Source organism: Squalius cephalus, assembly GCF_949319135.1.
Source record: "Squalius cephalus genome assembly, chromosome: 1".
Taxonomy (NCBI): Eukaryota; Metazoa; Chordata; class Actinopteri; order Cypriniformes; family Leuciscidae; genus Squalius; species Squalius cephalus.
In genome coordinates, this window is record NC_137122.1 from 43,675,470 (window position 1) to 43,701,025 (window position 25,556).

Genomic DNA, 25,556 nt, shown 5'->3' on the forward strand with positions numbered 1-25,556 from the left:
AAAGACTCAATATTAATGTGAAAAATACAAATAATATAACTATGTGAAATATTATTTGGAAACTAGGCTATATTTCTATTTAAGTTTGTTTACACTGTATATTTTTCTGAATATTTTATCATTAGAGTACTGTTTGATGTGTAAACCTCAAGAAAAACATAAAGCTATGGCAGTAAATAGATACAAATAATTGTGATTAATCTCATGATTTTAGACATTTAGTCTTAAGAAAGTTAAGAAAGAAGCCGTGATAAATCGATTATTTATTTTTTGTGCTATTTTTTAAAAAAAAAATCAAAATTTGAATAACATTTTTTTAATAACAGAAATATAAAGCTTGTATAATGTGGCTGTAAGTTTGTAATGTATTTAAATATGTTTTGCTTGTTCCTGAATACTTCCATTTTTGAGAGAAAATCATGACTGAGAGAATTTATTTGATGTAATCTGAATTTTGCCACAAATGCTGCTGATAGAGCTTAATGTACATAAATAGCATTACTTTTTTAACCAAAATCATATTTCTTATAGAATCTGGGGAACAATTATAAAAGAAAAAACATCAGAAAAATCTTCCAGTCATTTATTGTTCATTTCATATAGAGAGGCCTAGTTGTTACAGTTGATCATCCCACAATGTCTGTGTGGGAGAAAATGTTTTCAGAGCTAGTACTAATCCTTCCTCTCCACCTCTCCCACACACTCCTTTTCATTTCGTCCCATTTCTCGCTTTTTTTCTCTCTCGGTCAGCCGTCATCTTTTGGCATGTCTTTTGTTTCTTTCCCCGCTCCATGTTCCTGTCTTGTCGCCGCTGATGTCATGACTAGCGCGAGTCTGACAGTGTTATTGATGTACAGTGTTTGTGGGCTGCTTTCTACACGGCCTAGAAAACTTTACACACTGGAAGACGGAAAATGTCAACTTTGTTTACGAGCTCAGCAGAGCCTAAGCTAATATTATTGTTAAAACGTTGCTACTACAATGGAGCCAACTTCATAACATTTAGGCCTGGGATATTACTGTGAATTTCTCTGTGCTGTTTGAGAATGGATGTCGTAGACCTTTACTGAGGTGACCTGGGACCGACCTTGAAAACTGCCAAGCGCATACATGGCTGACAGTTACACAAAACAGGACAGAATTGCAAATACCAGAATTAAAAGTCTGTGAGAGATCATACAAAGCATCTTGTGTGCACAAAAAGGAGCCAATGAATGAAAATTATTTCAATTGTGATTAAGTTGTGTTGTCAAACATTGGAATTAAAATGAAGATTGGTTCACCCAAAATCAAGATGCGAGTAATGTGTACACTCCTCTGAAAAAAAAAAAGGCAAAATATTTATTTAGTGGTCTTTTAATGGTCTTAACCATTTTAATCACAAATCATTGGTCAGGAAATTAGAAAGAATTGCACAAATACTGTAGATAAAGTAACTTGGCACAGAATAGCCTTCCCCAACTAGCAGTCAGCTTTTTGCAAGAAGAAGAGTCGGTGTTGTTCCACTCAATGTTGATGGCTTTTTTTGAATAGTTGAAAAATGTCTCCCAGTTCATTTGAGTTTAATGTGAGACCAAAGATTCCCTATAGGGTAAAAATCTGGAGGCCAGGCCAAACATGAGCCTGATGGACTTGTTCTCAGGCCATTTCTTGGTTGTCTTTGCAATTTGGGCAGCATTGTCTTGTTGAAAAATAACATCTGATCATTCCACCTTAGATAACAAGTAAAACTTTTTATTTGTGGGAAGCAAGCCAATATGCTCCTGTGCTCCAAAGCATTAAATGACTTTTCACCGTGAAGTAGCTCCCCAGTACCAGCAGCTAAAAAGGTTCCCCACACAATGACACAGTCTCTTCCTCCATACTTGGAGATGCATTTTTCATTATATTTCTCAGCAGATTTATGAAGACACCGTTCTGGAGCATCACCATGCAACTGGTGTTTCATTGTGATTCATCACTCCCCACACAACTTCCCATATTCTGCCAAAAACACTTCATTCTGTCTCTGATGTTTTTCTGAGACAGCAATGGCTTTTTAAGTAGTGCATTTGCTTAAATTTGTTTACTTTCCTGACCATTAATTTGTGGTGAAGTCAATCAAAAGCTTAGTATTTGGCCATTTTGGTCTTGGCCCATTTTTTTGCCCATGTGTACATCTCCTTTAGTGTTCCACATAAGATATAAAGCTTTAATGGTTTGGAACGACATGAGTGAATAAAAATTGCATACGTTTTCCTTTAGCTATATAGTTACCATAACGAAAAATAAGTTTATTCAAGTGTTCTATTAGTATACTTCTTTTAAACTAAAAAATTAAACAAATATACTTTCAGTCTACATTTTATACTTCTCAAAAATATACTTAAAATTACACTTAAGTGTACTTGACTTACTGAGAGAAAAGTCCAAGTGTATTTGGCCTGTAAATGTACTCAATATTTTGATCGAGATATACTTAAAAGTATAATTAAGTATTCAAAGTATACTTGGCTTGTAGTTCTGTTAACTCTTTTGATCAAATACTTTTTTTTTACATAGTTTTTCATATAGTCTTATGAAACTTACATTGTTTGAAAATATTGATTAGAATATTGATATAAAACAGATTTTTTTCTAATTCTGCGTATCTGAATTTTTGTGTAGGCTAGTCCACTGGTAGTGTACATAGGAATTTACTTTAATTCTACTTTATTCTTTCCCCACCATTGACTGAATTTTCCAGCTATCCATGTTTTCACTGTTACACGGTACGGGGCGCTATGACACATCTTCTAGTACAGAATCTCCGGATCAAAACACAGGAGAAGAAGAAGCTGAAACAATCGATAGAAGATTACTCACTCAAATATAAAATAACGTAATCATCAAACATTAAACAGCGTGTCAAATCAAAACTGCTTAATGTTACCAAATGAAATGAAGCGTAACCCATGAAGAGAAAACGACTATGAAGCTTTGTGGGTGTTGGACTCGATCTACTCCATCTGTGGGTGCTTCTCATTTCTTATTTGTGCATCCTCGTTTCCTTTCCTCACTTCCTTTCCTCGCGGCTCAGCTCCACCCCCCGTAGGATGCGAGGGTAGGCTATAAGGAAAGAAAAGGAGGACGAAGGAATCAAATGAAAGCTTTTTTATACATTGGAATACTTGATCACTCAAGCGTCACTTCACAGCATCATCAGCAGCGCTCAAAGGACCTTATGTTGTATTAGTTTGGTTATTTAAGAAATTCATAATAAATATTTAAAAAGCAAGATCCCCTGTTGAAATATGTGAGATGCGTGGTTTATTTAAACTAAACTGCAAAGGTAAAGTATAAATTAAAATTATTGTGACAGATGTGAAGGGGGAGGAGAATTTAAACTTGCGTCACGTTTAGTCGATAAAACACTTCCGCAAAGGATCCACCTGTGTATCCTCACTTCCTCACTCCTCGAACCTTGCCTCCTCACGGTGCAATTTACTAATTGAGATGTCCTTCAAGATTGCTGGACTCGAAGCGGTTTGCGGGTCATAGGATGGAGGACGGAGAAGTGAGGAAATGAGGAGGGATATTGAGAAGCACCCTGTGTTTTGATCATCTTTCTGAATCTATCAAGGCGTAGTCTTTGACAAAAATGTGATTTTGTCAACTTTTTTGTTTAAAATGTTGCCTTTCTTTATGAAACTTACCGAAATTCAAGTGTTGATAAAAAATGATGCATGAAGCTAATAAAATGTTTTCAAAATTAGTTAAAGTGCAGTTAAAGGTATTTTTCAAGTATAAAAAAGAATATCTACATTTGAACATAGTAGTATACTGCAAGTGCAAAAATAATATATAAATAGTAAACTATAAGTACAATGTTATGTTCACTTACAAGTATACTTGCAGTATAGTCAAGTCAAGTCAAGTCATCTTCATTTATATAGCGCTTTTAACAATGTAGATTGTTCCAAAGCGGCTTTACATTGATAATAGGAAATTAAAGTAACAGAGATTGTTTTGGCTTTATATCAGCTCTAGAATACAGTTATTGTCCAGCTAAAGTTAGTTTTGATTGATTCAATTCTGTCGCACCGATCATTAGTTATTAACTTAACTGTTAGGGCTGCTAACATGACACAGTTTTAACAGAAAACTCTTCTTTCTGCGCAAACTTCAAAAACGCGAACCTGTGAGAACGCTGATGGCGTGCACATGCGTATTACGAGTTCAGTCTATAGGTATGCACGTTTGAATATATGTGCGCAGGCGTGTAGTCTTTCCCTACAAATCAGCCCTCAACAAACTACTAAAACTAGTAGTTTACTGAGAGTACACTTCAGTGTGTACTTTCATAAACTAAAAAATGTACTACTTGTATTAAAATAGTAAACTAGTATACAATAGTAAACTACTAGTATACTTATAAGTTCACTTGTAGTATAGATGCATTATGTGTAATGAATTTCCTCTCTATGTAGTCACAATGGAGCCTTAAAGAAGATATGATATCAGACTTAAGTGACATTTTGATTTGCTTTTTTTTTTTATTAATTGTTGCTTTTAGCCTTCCCAATTGAAGTTGAGGTCTGATGAAAAAAAGGCCTGAATTTGAATAGTCGAGCTACTAGTGGAAAATATAATTTGGAAAATGTTAGGCCTGTGAAGTCAGCTTTTATTTTTCAAAACTGAAATTGTGTCTGGCTTTTTTTTTATCATTCTGGTATGTGTGTTCCTACTTAACCATATTCAAATAGTGTGTGTGTGTGTGTGTGTGTGTGTGTGTGTGTGTGTGTGTGTGTGTGTGTGTGTGTGTGTGTGTGTGTGTTTGCGCGTGTGTGTAATCTGTTGCTGCCTAGTGAAGCTTGTGATAGTTAATGTGTGTGCGCCAGGTTTCTTTGACCCTCTGTTTCACAATGAATAATTTAGCATCATTGCATATAGCATATGTCAGCCTGACACATTCTCATTTCTATTTAAAACACTCACAGGCACAAACACACATACTCACAAATATGTGACAAACCTAATGCACTCATGTACATGCAAGCGCATCCATCCAATGAGTCATTCTTGCAGCTGTCCGCACGCCCGTCCACTCCTCCCACGAATAAGAGTCCGCTCGACACCTGAAACAGACAGAAAAAAGAGAGGAAAGTGGGAAAAAAGAGATGAGAGAAGTGGGAGGCTTATATAAAGGTTCTGACACTGTACTGTACTGTGAAAGTCAATGCCACGACGATTTGTGTGTGTGTCTGATTTTAGTATGTTCATGAACTTACCCAGACTCTAAAGCAAGTACAAATCAATACCGGCATATGCGTGTTTCTTCAACTGGCCCTGTGGACTTAAACTCTCGTAACGCTTTTTACATTGTAATTTGTTTATTTAATGTATTCACTAACAACCTTCAGCAGTGTATTTGCATTTAAATCATAATTTCAAATTATACATTCATTGTGTTTTTATTCTGTTCATCACATGTCATAGCTCTTCACTGAGATTTTAGTTAAAAAATATTGATTGCTAAATTGTTTGGCATGATGGAATTTGTGTAAAAGTTATTAATAATTTTATATAAGAAGAGTATTGAAGTTTATGAACATAATAGTCCTTGTTTAAATGATTGTATTTTTTTAATGATTCATTACATTTTTCATATTTTATGATTTTTATGAAAACAGTACAAATCTATACTTGAAAAGCAAAAAGAATTTGAAAAGTACCATAAATGCATGATGAATATCATGAAGACAAAGTTTTCATTATAGCTTTAATGTGATTTTATCAATACAACAAAACAAATGAAATCAGTTAATTTAATTAAAAATTGGATATATGAGTACATGTATAAGAAAACACCAGTGTCTTAAATAGTTGTTTACATCATTGCACATACACAAACTGTAAGAATCATAGGAAGCTCATCTCCTTTGATTCAGCTGCTTTAAGTATTAAAGTATTCTTTCTGTTTTCCTTCTCTCATATTCTTTGAAACTCTTTTCTCATGCTTGTACTGTACCTTCTGCTCTCTTTCACTTCCTCCCACACTGTTCCTGCCCTTTCCGTCAACCTGTTTTTCATTCACAAATAGTTTGCATATCAAATCATTGTTGTATGTGATCATTTATGCTATCTCTCTTTTGGCCTGGTAGAAGAAGAGATGTAAAATTGTAACTGTGTTTGATTTTAGATAAGGAATACTAATTAAAAAAGAGCTTTTTCAAACACTGTGCCAAAGGCTGTTAACACGGATTCACCCTCCCTCTCACTGCCTCTCTCTGTTCTCTGGCAGGGCTCAGCAGACTCCTACACCAGTCGTCCTTCAGACTCTGACGTGTCTCTGGAGGAGGACCCTGAGGCTCTCAGGAAAGAAGCCGATAGACAAGCTCTTGCCACCCTAGAGAAGGCTAAGGTGTCTTATTTTTTCATCTTCTTTCTTGTTCCAGTTTCTCTCTTTTCATTTATCATGGGTCTATTATTCTGACTCTGCCCTGAGTGATGATAATAAACTTGATTGATTGTAGAAAAAACATATTTTTGAGAGGCTCAACTCCTCATAACCACCTGTATCATTAACTAGATTTGAATTTCCTGACTTAGATATTAGTGCTCGCAGGTCTTGCTGCACAATGCAACAAAAAAGTGTTAAAGTATATGTTAAAGTTAAGTTTTTGTTTAAGCTGCGTTCATGCTGCATCACAATTCAATATGCAAATTAGGAGTGTTGTTATATAATGGTATTGACAATAACCGTAATATTTAAATTCACACATATGATAATATGATCCAGCGCCAGTATCTGGTTCACATCCCAATGTACAGTAGGTGTCGATATTGCACCTTAACGCTGGTTGGCATCTGTTATAAAACACAAGCAGACACAGCGTGCAGCTGGTGCTGCTGCGTAAAATCATGTCATCAGAAATTAAGAGACACTCTACCCCGCACTCCAAGAAATTTAGCTCGCTAGTAAGTTTTTTGGATACCTTGAAAATTACTCGTTAATCACCCCAGTCTGCAGGACTTGCCGATCAACTGTGAGCGTAAATGGCAAAAAAAAAAAGGGCAAAGCCGCCCTCCAACCTGTTAAACCACCTCTGCCTGTGTTATCTTGCAGATTTGGCCACTATACAAGGAGTAAGTTGCAATTGTTTTGCTAGTCCTGAAACGGGATATGTTACATTAACCTAACCTGTTAACTGCTGACATCTTGTGGTTTTTTTATATTTACATCCCTCGGGGCTTTTAGTGCAAAACTGTTAGATTATCAAGATTATCATGTGTTTACTTCAAACATCTTTAGAGACCCAAAATAGGGTGATGTGAGCATTATGAAGCACTAAACTCTCACATGTAATGTCTATTTCATTCATACTAAACGCCGTAGGGCGGCCTCGCACAGAAAGTCAGCAAGTGAGACTGGTAGGAGTAATAAAACTTATGACATTCCAGGAAATCCCTAATATGGACAAAGACATCCAGATAGCGCATGCTGTAGCTGAATAAAATGCAGATAGAGACATTTTGACTAATTAAACATGAAGTGAATTAACACACCATTGCGACAGTATAATGGTTTATCTGTGTTCTTCAAGCCATCTTGGTTTTTATTTTTTTATAAGGATAATGTATATTTAAAATGCAAGTAATATAACATTATTTATATTAAAATAATATACTTTTTGCCTCATTCTGTGAAATGAAGCCACATCATTTCACTGAAGGAAGTTGTTTAAAACTGGCTGCTATTAAGTGTTATTCCTTTTGTATGCAATGGTGTGATTTTTCAAAAAAAAAGAAAAGTAAAAAAACACAATATGAACCAAGTAAAGCTTAATTTGACATTATTTATTTATTTTATTTTATTAGTCAAGATTTCTAAAGAAATCGTGATATATCGTTATCATGAATTCTTTTGGCCATGATAATTGTGTATAATGTAATGTAAGTCAATGGGGCATTTTTTAACTGAATTTAAAGTCGGCATGAAGTAGGAGTTGCTATAGTTTTTTTTAGGCTACGTTCACACTGTCAGTTTTTGGGAATGACAACCGCATTTACTTGCTGATGTGAGTCTCGAAATGTCCCGTTCACTCAGCAATTTACAGGTGTCTCGAATACTGTGAACGTGCAATCAAGACCGTATTCATATTCTCTTACCAGTAACCATAGAGACAGTGACCCAAAGTAATATCAAAGATGCCGACGTCCATAAAACTGAAAAGTCTCATCACTTTTGACACAACAATTCCACAGTCCAATTGAGTCGTGAGTTCATACATCAAATTTTCCAACAAAAATGTAGGGCAAGACTTTATTTTGTCCATCGGTAATTGGTTGGATGGTTATGGTTTGCTATTGCTATGATCTCAAGTTGAATTGTAGATGATTTCATGGTGACTTTAATTTTATTTTTTAAACTGTAAGGTTGAACATTTAAGGTTGAAAAATATACAAAAAAAGTTTGTACATTAAGTGGTTTGGACTGAATTCATTGCAAAATTTAAATATTTAGGGGTTCAGAATCAGAACCTTTGAGAAATATCAATGCAGGCATAATTATTTGGATAGAGCACAGATTTTATTGTTAAAATAATATTTTAAATACACACTTTCTTTAAAAGCAGTTACTGATAAGACTGCTTTTTTGGGTTGAAAAAAAATGGAACATAAACTCATTAAAAATGGCTGTTTTGTGGTCCCACACCAATATGTTTCCACCCCAGTCGCGGAGACACCTGGGTGAATTATTATTTTTTTTTGTAATGATTTAACACACTTAATCAGAGTGTTAATTGAGGCTTGCTACACAAAACTTGTTGCTTGCTGTTCCACCAGGATATGAGTTTGGAAGCCCTATACTGTTCTGCAGTATTATTCCATCCTCTTCACTGTATATATGATCACTTCCATATGTCAGCTGTAAATCCAGTCGCATGACTTGTGTCCTTCCTTCCGCTCTGGATTGTTTGACTCTGTGTTTTAATTCTCTATTTCACCTCAATTTATCTCTCTCTCTCTCTCATCCACTTTCTCTCTTAAGACCAAGCCTGTAGCGTTTGCGGTGAGGACTAATGTCGGCTATAACCCAGGCCCAAATGATGATGTGCCGGTTCAGGGTATGGCCATCTCTTTCGAACCCAAAGACTTCCTGCACATCAAAGAGGTCAGACAAACACATTTCCCTTTAAAGGTGTTGTAAGCTATTTAACTTCCACTAGTAAAATGACAGACATCATAGACATAAAATTTCGGAAATATCAAAATATCTGAAATTGCTTACAACACCTTTAATCTGATTTATTATTCAAGCGTAGATCTTCAATATATTTATAGGTATATGTAATCATACACTGTTGGAAAGAAAAGGTTCAATAGGGTTTAATATAGAACTCTAGGGTTCTTGAATACATTTGAAAGAAAAAGCCACAAAGGTTCTATTTAAGGAGAAATGTCTTGAATGATTGCATAATACTTTAACAGGTTATTTAAATTGTTCCTACTGATAAAGTATGTTTATGAGCTGTTTAATTCATGTAATATAATGAAAATTAAAAAAACATTTTTTTTAATAATAATTACAACTAAATCCATAAAATCATTCCGTGATGGGAACCCCTCAAATGTTCTATATATGAGGCGCCTTACAGAACCGTTTAAGGTTTTATAGAACCTTTTCTTCTGAGAGTGATATGGACAGAACTGTATCTGTAACGTACACACAATTCAGAGGCTGTGTGTTCACTTGTGTATTTTTGTACGTTTGTGTGTTTTTCTGTTAACAGAAGTATAATAATGACTGGTGGATCGGACGTTTGGTGAAGGAAGGATGTGAGGTGGGGTTTATCCCCAGTCCAGTGAAGCTTGAGAGCACCCGTCAATTACAAGAACAGAGAATGAGACAAAACCGCCTTAGCTCCAGGTAACAGCCAATCACAGTGAGCCTTGTATCTGCTGCTGCAGTTATACTGCTTATATGGGCTGTTTGAAACAGGCTTATTGCATTACTAGCTACACTACCATTAGAACGTGTGTTTTTTTTAAAGAAAAGTAATACTTTGATTCAGCAAGGATGCATTAAATTGATTAAAAGTGACAGTAAAGACATTTATAATGTTACAAACGATTTCTATTTCAAATAAATGCTGTTTTTCAACTTTCTATTGATGAACGAATGATGAATATGAATATATGAATATGTTATCAACAGTTGATAACAATTGATAATAATAATAGTAATAATAGGACATGTTACTTGAGCAGCAAATCATCATATTAGAATGATTTCTGAAGGATCATGTGACACTGAAGACTGGAGTAATGATGCTGAAAATTCAGCTTTACCATCACATGAATAAATTACACTTTAAAATATATAAAAATAGAAAACAGTTCTTTTAATTTGTAATAATATTTCACAGTATTACTGTTTTTACTGTATATTTGATTAAATAAATGCTGCCTTGGTGAGCATAAGAGACTTCTTTCAAAAACATTCAAATATTGTAATGTTTCCAAACGTTTGACAGGTACCGTATGTTTTAACTACTTTCCATTGATCTCTCTATCTATTTACCAGTAAGTCCGGTGGAAGCTCTAGTCTGGATGTTGCCACAGGTGCCCGGAGGCCCACTCCACCTGGAACAGGTATGATCAGACAGTAATGCTGTGAGTTTTTTGGTTCTGTTGTGATGGAGATATGACATCCCTGTCCTTCTAAACACACACACACACAGAACATCGACTCATTACATTCACACTGGGCTCACACTGAATACAATGACAGTTAGCTAGAACGTCCGGTTAGGATCCCTTCTGCCCTCTTCTCTTCCCTCTTATCATTCATTCTTCTAGTCTGTTGTTTTTCTTTCTTCCTTTTCTCTTTATTGTCATCATCACCTGTAATTGTAGTTCGAAATCTTTGAACTACCTGTAGTTTATGTGATCTGTCATGGCTGTGTCAGCTCTGGGAGTTTGATTCATTTGTAATCGGGCATTTTCTCAGAGGAGGCAGGTGAAGCAATGCATCCTCGAAGTAATTGAATGAAAAATAATAAACAGAACAAAAACAAAACAAAAATAATATAATGTTAATATACCAATCTACTTGAACCATAATAATACAGGTGGTTAAACAAAAAAACATATGATGAGTCTGAGTTCATCGTAAATGGCCTGTCCATAAACTTTTACATTTTTTACTTTAATTTTACAGGTTTTTACTATAGCATTTATTATAGTTAATTATTGTTGTTATTGTTTTGGAATCAATGTAAAATAATAAATAAAATAAAAATCTTGATGAGACTGTCATGTGACTTAGTTTAATAAACAGTATGTCGATTTAAACATCAAATGTAATACAATATTATTTGTTTGTTGTTAGTTCGGTAAATTATGTTCCCATAGTCCTTTAACCCATTAACTGTAAACATCAAATGAAACTGGAACATGAATTTTTAAACTCAGAGAAAGGACTTCACAACACATGCCACTGTTTGTACTTCTTTAAAAGGTTGTTTCTTTTTTTTTTACTTTAAAACACCTTCTGTATTCTTTCATCGCCTTTCTGACTTAGCAAAGTCTGTACATCATGCTGCTGTTCTTCCTCTCTTCCTCATCTCTCATTTTCTGTCCGTTACCCTTGTTTCCCTCTTCTTTCACTCTCGTTTCCTTCTCTATTTCTCTTTCTCCTCCCCTCTCTTGTTCTATCCCTTCATTAAAACCCGCCCACCTCCCAATCGGTCCCCTAGCTGACTTGTCCTCTGGGCTTTATGACGATGCTTTGGATTCGGATGTTGAGGAGGTGGAGCCTGCCGACACCCGTGACCATAAGGGTGTGGGCGGAAGTGTCACCTCCCCTCAAGGCAACCTACCCCGCCTCCCTTTCTTTAAGAAGGTAACCCCTGGTGATAACCCCAGAATGCATCAATAGACAGCCTCCATCACATGTGACTAATAATCAGACTCGTTCCTAACCGAGCACCTTCTGTGTCTCTGAAATATGTGAGAAATCTTTGCTGTTCGTGTGTTTGTTTGTGTTCAAATTCACATTAAAGGGACAGAGTGAATGCATTATTAAAAGTATAGTTTTGCCAAATATGAAAATTCTTTCATCATGTACTCACCCTGTATGAACCAGGTTATAAATGTATATGTGTGTACAAAACAAAATATTAGGAAGAATGTTCAGATTGCTCCAAAAATAACAAGAACAACACAAAAGTACTATAGCCGTTGTCCATATGATTCATGTACAATATTCCAAGTCTTTTGAAGCCATATAATGTTGTGTAAAGAACACAGAGTAAGATGTAAGTTGTCACTGAAAAACGTACCCTCGATTTTAGATGTGATTTGAATATGTGCATTCACATTTGTTGCGCTGTGATCAGTAACAAAATATGAAATCCAATCATGTTTGGCATCATAGATGTAAAACCAGGCCCGACTCATCCTGACCTATTTGAATGTACGTTGACATAATGTTCTGAGAACTGCACCAGATAAGACTTTTATCAAAAAATAACAATGTATATTTTAGTCTTTCCACATACAAAGCTATCATTTGGTTTCAGAAGACTTAGGGATAGTTCACCCAAAAATGAAAATGCTGTCATCATTTACTCACCCTCAAGTTGTTCCAAACCTGTATGAGTTTCTTCTATTGAACACAAAATAAGATATTTTGAAGAATGTTGGTAACCAGACAGTTGATGGTAGCCATTGAGTATTTTTTTCCTACTATGGAAGTCAATGGCTACCGTCAACTGTTTGATTACCAACATTCTTCAAAATATCTTATTTTGTGTTCAATAGAAGAAACTCATACAGGTTTGGAACAACTTGAGGGTGAGTAAATGATGACAGAATTTTCATTTTTGGGTGAACTATCCTTTAATATATTGTGCAGTCAGACTTTTATGTTACTTTATTGGTGCTGTTTATCATTTCTTCACATCCCTTTGTGTTCCACTGAAGAAAGTAAGTCATGCAGGTTTGAAACAACATGTGGGTGAGTAAATGATGACAGAATGTGCATTTCTGGGTGAATCTAGATAGAAGACTCACAAATCCAGTAATTTGAGTTAAGACTTGTGAGACTGTGTGTATGCTGGGAGAATTTTACTTCAGATCAACCTGAATGATTATCTAATTCTTTAGAAGTTCCCTCTTTTCTTCATTTGGCCACATCTTAATTTTTTTATTAATTTACTCCAAGCATCCTAAATGTATTAACAATTTGTCACTAACAAGCTTCTGTTTGTGTGCTTGCTTGCCCTCTCTCTCTTGCTGTGTGTGTGTGTGTGTGTGTGAAATGATAGGTGGGCCTGCCAAACAGAAACAGAAATCGGTGAGTCATAGCAACAACAAACTTTTGCTTTTGTGTTTCTGTCTTTGCACTTGTTTTGACGATATCTGAGTCTTAGAGCTATTGTCATAGTGTCCCTGCATCAGCTCAGCAAATACTGTGAATGTATTTCAGAAAAGGTCAGAAAAGACAAATTCTTCTATGCTAGTTTGCTTCTCTAAAGACTTAAATGTGATTTGTTGTGGCATATTGACACAGGGTTTCTGTACCAGTCCTGTTCAGAAAGGGCAAAAAATGTCAGGTTGTATTAGTCCTAGAGCTCTACAGGACATATTCATCTCATTCAGATTGAATCAAGAAATGAATGAATCTGGCCCATGTGTCCACCCACATTTGTGGACATAATGCCATCCTCTTGCACATGTACACAAGATGAGGCAAAAACACCCTGACAGGTTTCCACGGTTTCTGTTTCCATTACTGGTGTGTGAAATAGAGCGTAGCCCACGCATGTGACTGCTGTCACAATGGCTACTAACACACAATCACACATGCACAGATGCCCGACTGGGGGAATTAGAGTATTCAAAATGATGACATTATATTGTAGTTGTTCCGGTTGTTTTTAGATATTCCGGTTGTTCATAACTCTAACTAGCGCATTGAAACTTTTGGTCAGTCATATATTATATAACAGGGGAAAAGGAGTGGGAGGAGCAACGGCAAATGGGGATCAGTTGAGCAACGGATCTCTGTCTCTGTTTTTCTCACACACACTTCATGTAGTGAAGGACCCTCAGCAGGTTAGATTAAAGTGATGATCTGTCAGAGGAGGGAAGGGGAGCTGGGCATCCTAAAAGTGGTTCTTTATAATTCAGATTTATACACTGAATGTCACTGAAGAGGCTTTTTTGTTTGTGTGTGTGTGTGTGTGTGTGTGTGTGTGTGTGTGTGTGTGTGTGTGTGTGTGTGTGTGTGTGTGTGTGTGTGTGTGTGTGTGTGTGTGTGTGTGAACTTTCAGATGGAACATGTTCCTCCTTATGATGTGGTGCCTTCCATGAGACCCATTATTTTGGTGGGGCCATCCCTTAAAGGCTACGAGGCAAGACAATATCTCTCTCTCAAAAACTGTCTATTTTTAATTTTAGTCATTTAGTTCATGTTGTTCAGTTCTGTGTTTGTTACTTTGCAGGTGACAGATATGATGCAGAAAGCACTCTTTGACTTTCTAAAACACAAATTTGAAGGCAGGTTGGTATTAAAATATGCATGTCATGGTCATAATGAAGACATGAAATATAAAAAATGAAATTTGGCAAGATTATGTTATCAAAGAAACTGTTCATATAGATGGCAAAGTTCTGTGTGGGTTGTTAATGATGGAAATACTGTACCACAATACACTTGTTACATGGTATGTAATTGGCATACCATGGTTATGGGTTGTTGTTTGTTCCAGAATATCTATCACCAGGGTGACAGCAGACATCTCACTCGCCAAACGTTCCGTCCTAAACAACCCCAGCAAACACACGATCATCGAGCGCTCCAGCACCAGATCCAGTCTGGGTATGAAACACACCTGCACACAAATGTGAAACTGTATCTGAAAGAGCTCCATCATTTGGTCGTAAAGCCTGAACAGACTGAACATTTGGTTTAGCAGCGGGCTGAATGACTACAATTAACAAATATGTTGGACTCATGTTAGTCCGAAGCACTTAAGAGCAAACAAAAAAGTGAAGCAAATTTCAAAGTGCAAAGCTATTCACATTGAGAGCAAAACAAACAGTCTGTTTGTTGAGATGAATGAAATGCATTCATTCTGGTATTACGGTGTAGTTGGTATAGAGAAAAGAAGAAAGTCACACACTATATTTAAGTGTTTTCAATGGGAAAATGTCAGACAAAGAAATAAATTGACTTTTTTGGTGAATATGTGCTCTCTATGAGAATAGATATTTAGAGTACTTTCTTTAGAGTACTTTTTTTTTCACTAGTGTACACTAGTACACATTCTCTCTGTTTCCTAAACATTTTTCTTAGTGTTTCATCTTCTTGCTCTGTTACGTCATGTCTGATCTGGCTTTTTCTCTTTTTCATTCTGTTCTCTCCCGCCACACCTTCTCACCACACTTTTCTTACCTCTCTTTCTCTTCACGTCAGACGTACTGGGTACGTATCCAATCATCCCACCCTTTTCCCCTTCATGCCCATCCATCTGTCGATTCATTCACCTCTCCATCCATTTATCTAACTCTACGTCCATCTGTCCTTTTACTTAACCCTCTACCTTGAGTTTGGTGTGAACAGTCTTAACTTGTCGGTTGTGGTGTTATTAACTAAAAGTAACCACACTAATAACTTAAATCCATAAGTTCTGTCATTAAACTCTAGATGATGCAGGCTGATATGTCCTTAACTCAATCTGTTTGCAATCACTGTTTGCAGTCTTAAAAGGACACAGCTGATTGGTTCCTGTTGCATCAGCAACTAATGTGTTTGCTGCTCAACTTTCAAATACTTGGTCAGTGTTTGCTGTAGCAGTTTGCAGCACACTTTCAGAAACCCTCTACCTTCCCCAGCTCCATCTGTATAGATTTGGTACGGGTAATTCATGTATGCTATATTGTGCAGCATCAGTACACTCTCAGAAAAAAAGGTACAAAAGCTGTCACTGTGACGGTACCTTTTCAAAAGGTACACTTTTGTACCTAAAGAGTGCATATTAGTCCCTCAAAGGTAAATATTGTGTACATATTAGAGTGTACCTCAAAGTGTACATATTAGTTCCAAAAGTGTACATATTAGTACCTAAATGGTACATTTTAGAACCTTTTTGAAGGGTACTGTCCCAGTGACAGCTTTTGTACCTTTTTTCTGAGTGTATTCTTACATGCTCACAGTAGCGTGTTGTGTATGTATTGGCAGTAGCAAGTCTCATACTTGCTCTGTAGCAGCAGCAATAACAGCAGCAGCGTAACAGATCTATTCCGCCAAGAACAAATACATTAACATCGTCATATCCATTACCATGCCAAACACTCTGAGAGTTGTCATGAGTCATGACAGCACTACATTTTTCAGTAGCTCAAGTGTTTTGAAAGTGTAGCTAAATTTATTAGGGGCTTTGGCACCGGAAGAACCTTTTCATTGTTCCTAGAACTAATTGTGGGTTTTTTTTGGCGTGTTCGCACACAGGAACTGAACAATTTTAGTTAAATTAGCTCTTACGTTAGAGTAGGGCCTAACCCAGCACAATAGGAACTACCAGTGACGTAAGTGTACGTTGATTGGCTGAACGCACGTGAAACACCAGCACCCGCCATTTAATAAAAAGCAGTGTACACACACAGTTTAAAACCTATATATTTACTCCACGAACTAACTCTACGAACTTGGAAAACAATGATAGATGGACCTCTTAACCTTTACGCTGAGGAGAAAATCCAACTTGACTTTGAGGGGACCAAGCGAAACATGATTATGTATTTCTGCTCAGCCAGCGACATTGAGCATCAACCACACGGCAAACACTAATTATTTTTCATACACTGTCTACTTTGAATAACAGTTCTATCTAATAACGTATTAGACAGGATTGTTAAACAGATGGTAAACTAATGAAGATGGAGAATGGGAGCGTTGTGTGCTCAGGTGTTCCTCTGTGCCGTCAAAATAAAAGTTCCAACAACAAGCGTGGCTTACCTTACGCCACTTCAGACTTCCTACTGGCGGTGCGAATGCAACCAGGAAAACGGCCCTAGAGGAACATTTAGTTTTCGGGGAACTACCCTGGTAGCTAGTTCCTAGAACTAAGTTCCTAGAACTACCCGGTGCAAAAGCCCCTATTGTTGCCAACACAGCGTGTAGTGGAGTTTTTTGTCATATTGTATTGTGCATCTAGACGTAAAATTTAACAACCTGAGACAACAATCACAATAAAACATTCCTAGTAACTTTTTCAAGTCATATTCATTAATTTAGACCCCAGTAACATGCATCTTGTGTTACATCAAGTGACAATGGGCTAAGAAAATGGGGTATGCTTGCTGGTATTATTTACATGACTAAAATTAGGAATCCTACATAATATCTTAAGATATTAAACAGATATTTTTTATTTAATATTTTTGCTGTAATAGTTTCAATGGTTTGACTTTTTTTTTTTTTTTGGAAGGATGTAAAAAGTACCTCCACTATAGTTCAAAAGTTTGAGGTTGGTAAGATTTAAAAAATAATAATAATAATTTATCATTAAATAGATCAAAAGTAACAGTAAATGCAATGGTTACAAAATATTTCTATTTAAAAAAAATGCTGTTCTTTTTAACTTTCTAGGAATCCTAATATATATATAATGTTTCATATATACTGAATGTTGATAATAATAAGAAATGTTTCTTGAGCAGCAAATCATCATATTAGAATGATTTCTGAATGGTCATGTGACACTGAAGACTGGAGTAATGATGCTGAACATTCCGCTTTGCATCACAGGAATAAATTACATTTAAAAATGTCTTAAAATAGAAAACAGCTATTTTAAATTGTAATAATATTTCACAATATTGCTGTTTTGATCATATAAATGCAGCCTTAGTGAGCATAACAGACTTCTTTCAAAAACATTGGTAGTGTATATGTAAATTAAGTGATAGATTTTGGATAACAGTTGATAACAAGTGTTCTGATTTCATTATAATAAAATATTATTGTTTAAGAGACATTGCCCCTTAAATAGCACTACATTTGATTTAAAAAAATTAAATGGTAAATTGACTAAAAAAGTATGATGGCTTGCTGTTTTTTTTTACACTCTGAAAAAATGACTGAATGCATTGATTCTAACTCGCTGTAAAAAGTGTGATGCCACTTGCACTTCACACCCACACATATCCATACTCAAACACACATACTGATCTACAGCTAACTGCTGCTTTCTACAGACTGCCGTGGATCAATGCAGAAAGCTGCACATGGCATGCAACTGCTGTTCTGGAAACTGCTATCATACTGTTCAGCGTTCCATTTACTTAAAGATTAAAGGAACTAAACTAGCACATGCTCACACATGCATATATTCGAGCAGACCATATAAACCCCCACGTGCATGATATGTGCTAACATGGGTTTGAGTGTGAAATAAAAGGTTAGTCTTCCTGAAATTCATTGTATATTAAAATTTGAGGTGTGTTTGTGTGTGCTTTCAAGATTCTCTGATATACACTGCAAAAAAACAACCACATATTCCAGATCCATTATCTGAAAACATTTATTAATACCATAATGCTGTTTTTCCATTATTTTATGTTCTTTTAAGAATGTTTTGATTCTGCAGTGTATAGATGAAAGATGACATGTAGTTGTGTGTGTGTGTGTGTGTGTGTGTGTGTGTGTGTGTGTGTGTGTGTGTGTGTGTGTGTGTATAGTATATTAATAAATTATGCTATATTAATTTTTTTTCATCTGGCAGCTGAGGTACAAAGTGAAATCGAGAGAATCTTTGAGCTGGCTCGGACGCTCCAGTTAGTGGCTCTGGATGCTGACACAATCAACCACCCATCTCAGTTGGCCAAGACATCACTGGCACCTATTATAGTCTACATCAAGATCGCCTCTCCAAAGGTAAATATTAGCTACAATATATACACTACCGTTCATAGGTTTGGGGTCAGTACGATTTATGAAATGATTTTTATTATCACATTTTAAAATAACTGTTTTATATGTATATATATTTTAAAATGTAATTTATTCAAGTGATGGTAAAGCTGAATTTTCAGCATCATTACTCCAGTCTTCAGTGTCACATGTTCCTTCCTGATTATTTTTGTGGAACCCATTATAAATTTGTTTCAGAAGAACAGCATTTATTTTCAATAGAAATTTTGTTACAGTATAAATGTGTTTACTGTCACCTTTGATCAATTTAAAGCATCCTTGGTGAATAAAAATATGAATTTCTTTCACACAAAAAATCTAACTGACCACAAACTATTTGTGTTCATCACAATGTATTTGAACATGATTATTGGATGTATATTTGCTCATGTATATTTGCTCTTCTCTATCAGGTTTTGCAGAGGCTGATAAAGTCCAGGGGTAAATCTCAGGCCAAACATCTCAACGTCCAAATGGTGGCAGCTGATAAACTCGCTCAGTGTCCTCCTGTGAGAATATGACTTTTGATTTCTACTGATTTACATTTATGTACACTTTCAGGTCTTCCTTCATTCTTTGTTACTTAGACACATACAGCATTTTTAAAATGTGTGTACTCACAGATTCAGTCTTATCTAGTCATAATGCAAAGATAGCATAGATAACAGATAAAACTTCAACATGTAAACTGCACATTTGCTTTGCTCACTATTTTCTTTTGAAACGTCTCCTTTTCTCTCTTTCAGGAGCTTTTTGACATAATATTAGATGAGAATCAGCTGGAGGATGCATGTGAACACCTGGCTGAATACCTGGAGGCCTACTGGAAGGCTACACACCCTCCGAGCAGCAACCCACCCAACCCTCTGCTCAATCGCACCATGGCCACAGCCGCCCTGGCAGCCTCGCCCGAACCCGTCTCCAACCTGCAGGTACAGGTGCTCACTTCCCTGCGTCGCAACATGGAGCTCCTCGATGGCTCCCCCGCTACAGGGCAAGGGCAACAAGAAGAGGAACATGCCCTCTAAAGACGGGGCCGGGCTTACAATGCGATATTGAAGGGTCCAGAACCCATCTCCCAATCACTGAAAAGTAACGATGGCTGCTCAAGAGATAGAAATGCGCAACTGTAATTCTGTTGTCTGTCTCTGCTCCTCTCCTTTGACTGATCTCTCAATGATACAAATAATACAACATACACACGAACAAAACATGTAATAATCATAAGTCCACCACGTGCCACAGTTCACACAAACACACACACTTCACCCCTGCCCTCATTTGATTGCCTGCCGGACTTTCCAATGGCCTCTTGTCGTCTGGGAGACATAGTTCAGATCGCCACCCTCTTCCAGGTTGCCATGGCACCAGCCCTGAAAAACCCACTCATATCCATTATCCTATTAACACTGAGCTAAAATTCTAACAGGAGCTTGCACACATGCATTGACGCCCGTGTTGTTTACCCAAGTTAAATGAAAGTGTGTGTTTGTGTGTCTGCATGCAGAAGTGAGAGACAGCGAGTGAGAAAGTGAGTGAGCGAGACAGACAGAGGATGGATCAATGCCTGTGTGTCAGTGTGTGCGTTTTCAGAACTGTCTCACCACAATCTGAACAAGAAGAAATGAGCATTCATCTGCTCAGCCTTTACCGTTACGTAGTTGTCTAGGAGACCAAAGTTACACAGCTAATTTATTCACAGGGCACCTCAAATATAATTAAATACTGAAATAGCTTCATTTGATGAAATTATATATAATACGTCCTATGTTTATAAGGATTTGAAAATAGAAAGAAAATTAAAAACCTATATGATAAATTAAATGATAAAAGGTCAAATAAATTTTGTTCAATATTTTGAATTAATTTCATTTGATAATTTTATATAAATGTTCAATATATTTATTATATATATATATATATATATATATATATATATATATATATATATATATATATAATAGAAAAAAAATGTATGATAAAAAGAGAAAATAAATTTTGGTCAATATTTCTGTATATATTTTTTCAGGTTTCAATATCAGATAACTTTTGACTCCAAAGATGACCGATCTAGAAGCCCAATATTTGTGATGGGTTTGATATGGCCACTAGATGGCGCTAATTTTTTGTGTTTTTTTTTATATTATTGTGCATGGTGTGGCTTTTTGTCTGTTGTTTGTCAGATGCCTTTAACTTTCTTATGTTTTTGAAAACATAAAAGGTATTTCTGTTTTTTTTTTAAGTAAAGCAAGATCCTTTATTATTGCATAAATGTAAGGTTTAGCATTTTATGAAATTATCCTTTTGTAGCAATGTTGTAGAGGTTGCAATTAAAAATCAGAGGTAAATATCCATAGAAATGTTCATAGCTCTGTGCAACGACACAAAGCATAAGCTATATATCTTCTCTCTACCAGTTTTTTGTCTTTTTCCCATAAAAGCATGAGTAAGGAATGCATTTTTATGTATGGACATTGTTGCCTGGAATGTGTTGAAATATTTTATTTTAACTTGTAAGGTAAAAAGCTGACCTCTAACCTTTGTATTAACATGCCGCTCGCTCTATTTTTGTGTGTGTCTGCATGTGCCTGGCCTGTTGTGGTGTGTTTCGGGGGTGTGGCTTGCTGTAGGGGCCATTCCTGGTGCATGGAGAACAGAAGAGGGAAGGGCCTGAACGCGGCAGTCTCCAAGACTACCAGAGCGACCTGGGTGGGAAGCAGCCGCTGCGCTCTTCACGCAGCCAGTTGCAAACAGGAGGACGAGGTCTGTCGCGGCAGGACACGTTCGATTCCGAGACCCAGGGCAGCCGGGATTCCGCTTACACCGACGACATGGAGACCGATCCGTACGAGGAGCCGGACCCATGCCGCTCGTACCGCCTAAACCCTGCCCACCACACTCCTCGCCAGGCCTCCTGGGAGGACGAAGGGGCGGAGCCTGACCAGGAGAACCTCAACATGGTCCCACCACCAGCCAATCAGCACCAACGTGGACGAGGCAAGCTGAGGGAGCGCTACTGTCAGGACGCAGAGAGCGGCGGGGCGACCACGGGCCGTAACCATAGCCAGGAGGAGTGGAGCAGAGATGTGTACATTCGCTAGAGCAGGTTTACCCGAGAAGAGTTGTTTAGAACGACACTAAGTAGAATCTCAATAGTTGAATCTGTTTACAACCCAGAGAAACACAATCATTGACAAACGCTGTACAGCTAACACTCACGACATTCGCATTACGCTAACAAAGCTCTCGGTCATTACATATTTAGATTCAACCTGTTTTTGAGGAGGAAGAAGCTTTCTTCATTCTGTTTTACTTTTGTATAGTACTGCATGACTTTCCTTGCTGAGCATTAAACATGATTCACAATGTATAACCAAAATCTTGCAAAAGTAAGGGTGCGTATGTGCGTGTGTGCATCCTCTGTAGTCTTAAACAAGGTCTTTCTGATACATGAAAGTCTTGGGAGTGACCCACCAGTTTGATTTCCCAGACTATACTACTGCAGAGCGTGTTTTTGCGTCATATTTTATTCTATTTATTTTATTTATTGAGTCTCAAAAGGTCTACCCAGTCTTTAGCCTGCTAAAACCTTTACAGAGCTCCGCCGCTGCTGCGTACTCCTCCAATCCAGAAGGGGTGCTGTGGTGCTCACATGTTATAGTTTAATAGGGCTAACAAGTGCATCAAGACGTTAATCCAGATCAGCTAGCATTTTTAAAAGGCTAATATGCAAATATAAATAAGTCACACATTTTCAAACTAAAAGCCCAAAATGTTTGAGACCATTAACACAAATTGCTTTGTGTTGATTGTAACCGGCTCTGTCTCGTCTTCTGTGCCTGCTCAAGGGCTTTTAGCATTTGTGCCGCTAGTGTACCACTGCCATTGGAAACATGTTCTGCCTTATTCACACTTCAGTCACACAGGCCAACCAATCACAAGTGCCGTAATCTTTCATCAGGCCACTCCCACCGTAAACATGGTGGGTTGTCTTAACTCAGTGCAACTCATGGACAGTTGTTGTTATTGTTGTCGTGTGTGATAGTAGTCTACACTACCATTTTACCTTGTTTAAAAAAGCGATATGTTTGCACTGCTAGTTATTTTAAGATTAAACAAAGTGTTTATTGCATGACAGTTTAAGGAATCACTTCACAGTCTGAGAAGCTGGAACACAGTTACTCTTGCAAACTCAACACTGACATACACGGATACACACATCCTACTGCCAAACTCATGCTAATGCTACTGCTTTTTGTGTTATATCTGTGGCCAGGAGTGTGTGTGTGTGTGTGTGTGTGTGTGTGTGTGTGTGCGTGTGTGCGTGTGTGTGTGTGTGTGTGTGTGTGTGTGTGTGTGTGTGTGTGTGTGTGTGTGTGTGTGTGTGTGTGCGTGTGCGTGTGTGTGTGTGAAATGGAAGAAAATCTGGAGTCTTTACTATTTTATGTAACCAGAGCATTGGTGAATGTCTATGAGCCTCTTTTTACCCTCAACTATGTTTTAAAAGATCATCATGATGAAATTTGCTAAATATACAAGTAGATAGCTTACTAAATAATGTTATTGTTGCATTATCGCAATTGTTTCAAAATATAAGGAAAACAGACGTATTCTTTGGTGCCTGATTGTAGCTCCATTTTACTCTTTTGTTTTTAATCTGTGGATAAATTCATATTTTAATTAAAAATTTAATCTGGATCAACTGTTTCCTGTGCCATTGCTGTTTTCACGTCATTTAGAAGCCTACAAAATGTATGCAGAGTATAGATCAGTGGTTCTCAACTTCTAGAGGCCGCAGAGTGACTGAAAATTGTTTCAATTAATAAATGATTATTAATATATTAAAATAATCACACTATAATCCAGATTGAAATGCCCAAAAATACCCTTTTATTTTCAATCAATAAATATAATTTTTATTAAAGAACATACAAAATAGTATATTTGTCTGGAATCACCAAATTAATAATGGTTAATTTAGTATATTAAATATAAAAAAATATATATTAAATATAAAGTAATTAAAATATTACATATAATATATTAAATTAATTCTCTTTAATATATGAAAATAATTGACTAGGCTATAAGCCATGTTAGTTTTATTCAATATATCAATATAAAAGTCATACTACAGCAGAAATACTGGAAATATCTTAGCAAATGAGGGAGGTCTTCGAATATTGTGTCAGGCCTCAAGGAGCCTTTGAGTCCAAAAGGGACATGTGGTAAACGAGAAGTGATAAATAGAGGGGTAAGAGGAAAGGGTGTGATGGGGGTGGGAGAGGGTGAGAGAGAATATCTGGTGGTGGGGGGCCAGGAAGAACACAAAAAAGGAAAGAGCGGGGAAACAATGCAGGATTTGAGACAATAGGGTGCGAGGAAGAAATAAAAAGATGGTCATCACCTCTCATTTATGGGGGCAATCCTGGTTAACAGTTAAACCCCTGAATTCACACGAGTGAATTGTAGTTATGTACTGATCACGCAAAGAATCTGATCAACTCCTCTTGATAAAGAGCATCACATGTTATTTACTTTGCATTAATGGCTTGCAAAATATGATCGCAATGCCTGGAAACTGTAATTAGGCATGAGAAGAAATATTTCCTTCATTCTTTTTCCGTATTGTAACACAAACGTCTTGACCTGAACCAACAACCGTTTCTGTTCACAGGTGGGTACATGAAAATACACCACACCAAAAAAACACTTTACACCATTCTCGGCCAGATGTGCGGATGCCACTTAACCACACTTGCACATTTGTGCATGCGCTCTGCACATTACATGCTTCTTGCTCTTCCTGTAGCAGATGCACTCACACTGTGTCTCATTGTTCCACACATCATGACATTTAAGAAGTACCCAAAGCGTTTAAAACACAGACTCATGCTGAGTCCACGGGTGTGGGTGTGCGAGAAACCTGATTCAGCTCACTCTTAGAAGGAGACTGACAACAGGAAACGCATCGTGCTCAGATCATATCAAGAGGAACAGAAAAAGTAGCATGTCATGACAAGTATGGAAAGATTGTGGTTTCATCACTTGCGATATTCTGGTGGCAATTCACATGATTTGTTTTTTGTTTTTAAGCTATATCACTTAATCAAATCAATATACTTAAGTCAATAATATTGTTTTGGTAGATTTTGATTGATTTCTGGTTGTATAAGAGTTGATATAGAATCTAGGGGCTCACTGGGGTCAGAAAGAAAATGTCAAGTAAGGATTTCTTTAGTTCAATTACAGACAAGTACAATGCAACAAAAAACAAGACAAATACAAGGCATTGTAAATACAGTTCTCAAGTAAGGTTGTTGATTTGAGTCAGTAGGTCTAATAGTCAAGATGTAAGAGACATGACAACGAGGAAATTAGTTTGTTATACTGGTTAATTTAGGGAATTCCATGAGTTCTCTTTTACTTTCTGGTTAAAGTTCCTTTAAACTTCCTCTCAAATTCCCCTGTAACTCGAAAACACAACAGCACACCGTCGAAGAACGGCACGCCCCGTTCCATATACGGACAAAAAGAATTGTACGGTAATATGCGTCATCCCCGTGGGCGTCCAATGAGGACTGCCGTTTCGACTACCCCTGAAACGCGT

At 36.8% G+C, this 25,556-nt stretch overlaps 1 protein-coding gene across 3 annotated transcripts in view; it reads left to right on the forward strand.

The window, feature by feature from the left end:
• The window catches only part of LOC307160627 (voltage-dependent L-type calcium channel subunit beta-1-like), a 34,717-nt gene extending 13,987 nt beyond the window's left edge, over positions 1 to 20,730 (forward strand). For 2 of the 3 annotated variants that reach the window (XM_079874818.1, XM_079874820.1), the window contains 11 exons: positions 6,263 to 6,382; positions 9,014 to 9,136; positions 9,756 to 9,892; positions 10,550 to 10,617; positions 11,724 to 11,869; positions 14,304 to 14,384; positions 14,475 to 14,533; positions 14,742 to 14,851; positions 18,759 to 18,910; positions 19,360 to 19,455; positions 19,693 to 20,730. In XM_079874818.1, coding sequence (XP_079730944.1) covers positions 6,263 to 6,382; positions 9,014 to 9,136; positions 9,756 to 9,892; positions 10,550 to 10,617; positions 11,724 to 11,869; positions 14,304 to 14,384; positions 14,475 to 14,533; positions 14,742 to 14,851; positions 18,759 to 18,910; positions 19,360 to 19,455; positions 19,693 to 19,974 — 1,374 coding nt within the window. In that variant the 3' untranslated portion in view covers positions 19,975 to 20,730. Of the gene's footprint in view, positions 1 to 6,262; positions 6,383 to 9,013; positions 9,137 to 9,755; positions 9,893 to 10,549; positions 10,618 to 11,723; positions 11,870 to 13,295; positions 13,325 to 14,303; positions 14,385 to 14,474; positions 14,534 to 14,741; positions 14,852 to 18,758; positions 18,911 to 19,359; positions 19,456 to 19,692 lie in introns of all 3 variants that reach the window. The other variant, XM_079874819.1, reaches the window with a different exon arrangement.
• Positions 20,731 to 25,556: the final 4,826 nt, after the last annotated feature.